Source organism: Loa loa (genome assembly GCF_000183805.2).
Source record: "Loa loa unplaced genomic scaffold supercont3.109, whole genome shotgun sequence".
NCBI classification, from domain to species: domain Eukaryota; kingdom Metazoa; phylum Nematoda; class Chromadorea; order Rhabditida; family Onchocercidae; genus Loa; species Loa loa.
This window is the reverse complement of record NW_018108289.1, coordinates 137829-139882: the sequence shown is the minus strand read 5'-3', so window position 1 is coordinate 139882 and position 2054 is coordinate 137829. Positions and strand designations below refer to the sequence as shown.

Here is a 2054-nt window from a genome sequence, read left to right as displayed (position 1 = left end):
TTTTTTTTTTTTTTGTGTTATTTGAAATTCGAAAGCTCATTGGAAATATTCAGAATTAAAAAGAGCATCAAATCCAAGTTCTTTTTTTTTTATCCTTTTTCTCTTCTGTAATATTTCCTTCCATTTAAAATGTATACGGAAATATAAATATTAAAATTAATATAAATATTAAAATATAAATATAAATATTAAAATTAATAGTTGAAAATTTGAAAAGTATTAGAAATTAAAAAAAGTGAAAAAATAAAATCAATAATAAAATAGATATTATTAATAATTATATATAATTTAATTCAATTATCGATGATAAATGATAATAGTTATTATCATTAATTTACATATAATTCATCCTTTATATGATAATTTTTTTCGTTCAAACATTTCATTGTCACTAATAACAAATGATAATAGCTATTAATATTTATTTATATGTAATCAATGGTATAGATCTCTGATCTCTGGTTCCTTTTCCTTTTCCTCATTTGAATATAATTTGAATAAATGTCATAAAATGGAGGTTCTCAACCGCTGTTCTACGGGGGCGGCAGCGCAATGAGCATAAAACAGGCGGAGTGCGGCGGCGTAATGAGCACTAAACAGGCGGAGTGCGGCGGCGTAATGAGCATTAAACAGGCGGAGTGCAGCGACGCAATGAACATAAAACAGGCGGAGTTGTTTTCTTCTTTGCTTTTTCTTTTTTGTTTTTTTTTTTTTTAAAGCTTATATTTTGATTCGTTTGTTGGCGACAGAGACATTCATTCATTCGCGTTGTAATATTGTTCTGTAGTAGGTGCCCGGATCGGATCCCTTTGGGACCTTCTCAACACCCATTGTTAGATTATATCTTCCGCTTCGTTTTAATTTTTTTTTTTTACTTACAGGATTTCATACCTTTGAGGCAAATTTTACACAACTGCCTTACTTGTTAAGAGAAAAAAATACAAGTTCAAAGGTTACGCTGATGAAAGCCAAATTGAATTTTCAAATTAACAATTTATTTTTGACTCAACTGGTCATTGCTACAAATTAAAAAGCTAAAATGATCAATGGTCAAAAAAAAAAAAGATTGGGAATTACTAAAAGAGAGAATTTGAAGCTTAATGTACATTAAAATTGATTCTTAATTACACCAGAAACTCAAAACATACACAAACATGCCCACAGACACATGTACATACATACATACATACACATACGCACACATACACACATACATACATACACACACGTACACATACACACACGCACACATACATACACACGCGCAAATACACACACACACACACACACACATACGCACATACACATACACACATTGGAATAAAACCACAACAAAATATTGTGTCTGCAACATTTTGACACTTCAATCAAGAGTGTAGCGACACATACACACATACACATATATACATACATACATATAGAAGTACATACATACACACATAAACACACATACATATACACATACATACACACACGTAGACGTGCATACATACATACATGCATACACATACACATACATATACATACACTAATGACATGACATATTCTACTATCATGACTTTACAGTGAATATTATATACTATGAATGGGTTCATTATTAGTATTGAAATGGTTAAAATTTCAAGTATAATAAAGTTTGAAGAAATGACAGATGTTTGATAGGAAATGGAACATCACCTGAATGTATATGAAATGACCTTCGTTGAACTCTTTCCCATACATACATATCACCAACACAGACATAGACAGACACATACACAAAGTATATACCATCAACACATACATAGACAGACACACATACATACACAAGCATCAGAATGATTTGTAATAAATATATCGTAAAGGTCAATAACATATACCATAAAGGTCAATAATTTATTCTAATTGGTGTTTAATGATTAAGAGATTATACATGGTTTAAATCTCAATACAGAATGCAATTTCTATGTATCACTTTAGTATCCAAAAAAAAAAAGTAAGCAGTAATAATTAATTAGGTAATTATTGTTCCGTACAAATCCCAAAAAAACGGAAATGTAAATACGGAAAGAAAA

At 29.8% G+C, this 2054-nt stretch overlaps 1 protein-coding gene across 1 annotated transcript; it reads right to left on the bottom strand.

The window, feature by feature from the left end:
• Nucleotides 1–1106: 1106 nt before the first annotated feature.
• Nucleotides 1107–1616, bottom strand: LOAG_14999 (hypothetical protein). The gene has a single exon (XM_003150491.1). The coding sequence runs from the start codon at nucleotides 1513–1515 to the stop codon at nucleotides 1138–1140; it is 378 nt and encodes a 125-aa protein (XP_003150539.1). The 5' UTR covers nucleotides 1516–1616; the 3' UTR covers nucleotides 1107–1137.
• Nucleotides 1617–2054: the final 438 nt, after the last annotated feature.

Bases quoted from the DNA above. Each gene is read 5' to 3' on its own strand.
- LOAG_14999 (XM_003150491.1), bottom strand. From the start codon at position 1,515: ATGTGTATGTGTATGCATGTATGTATGTATGCACGTCTACGTGTGTGT.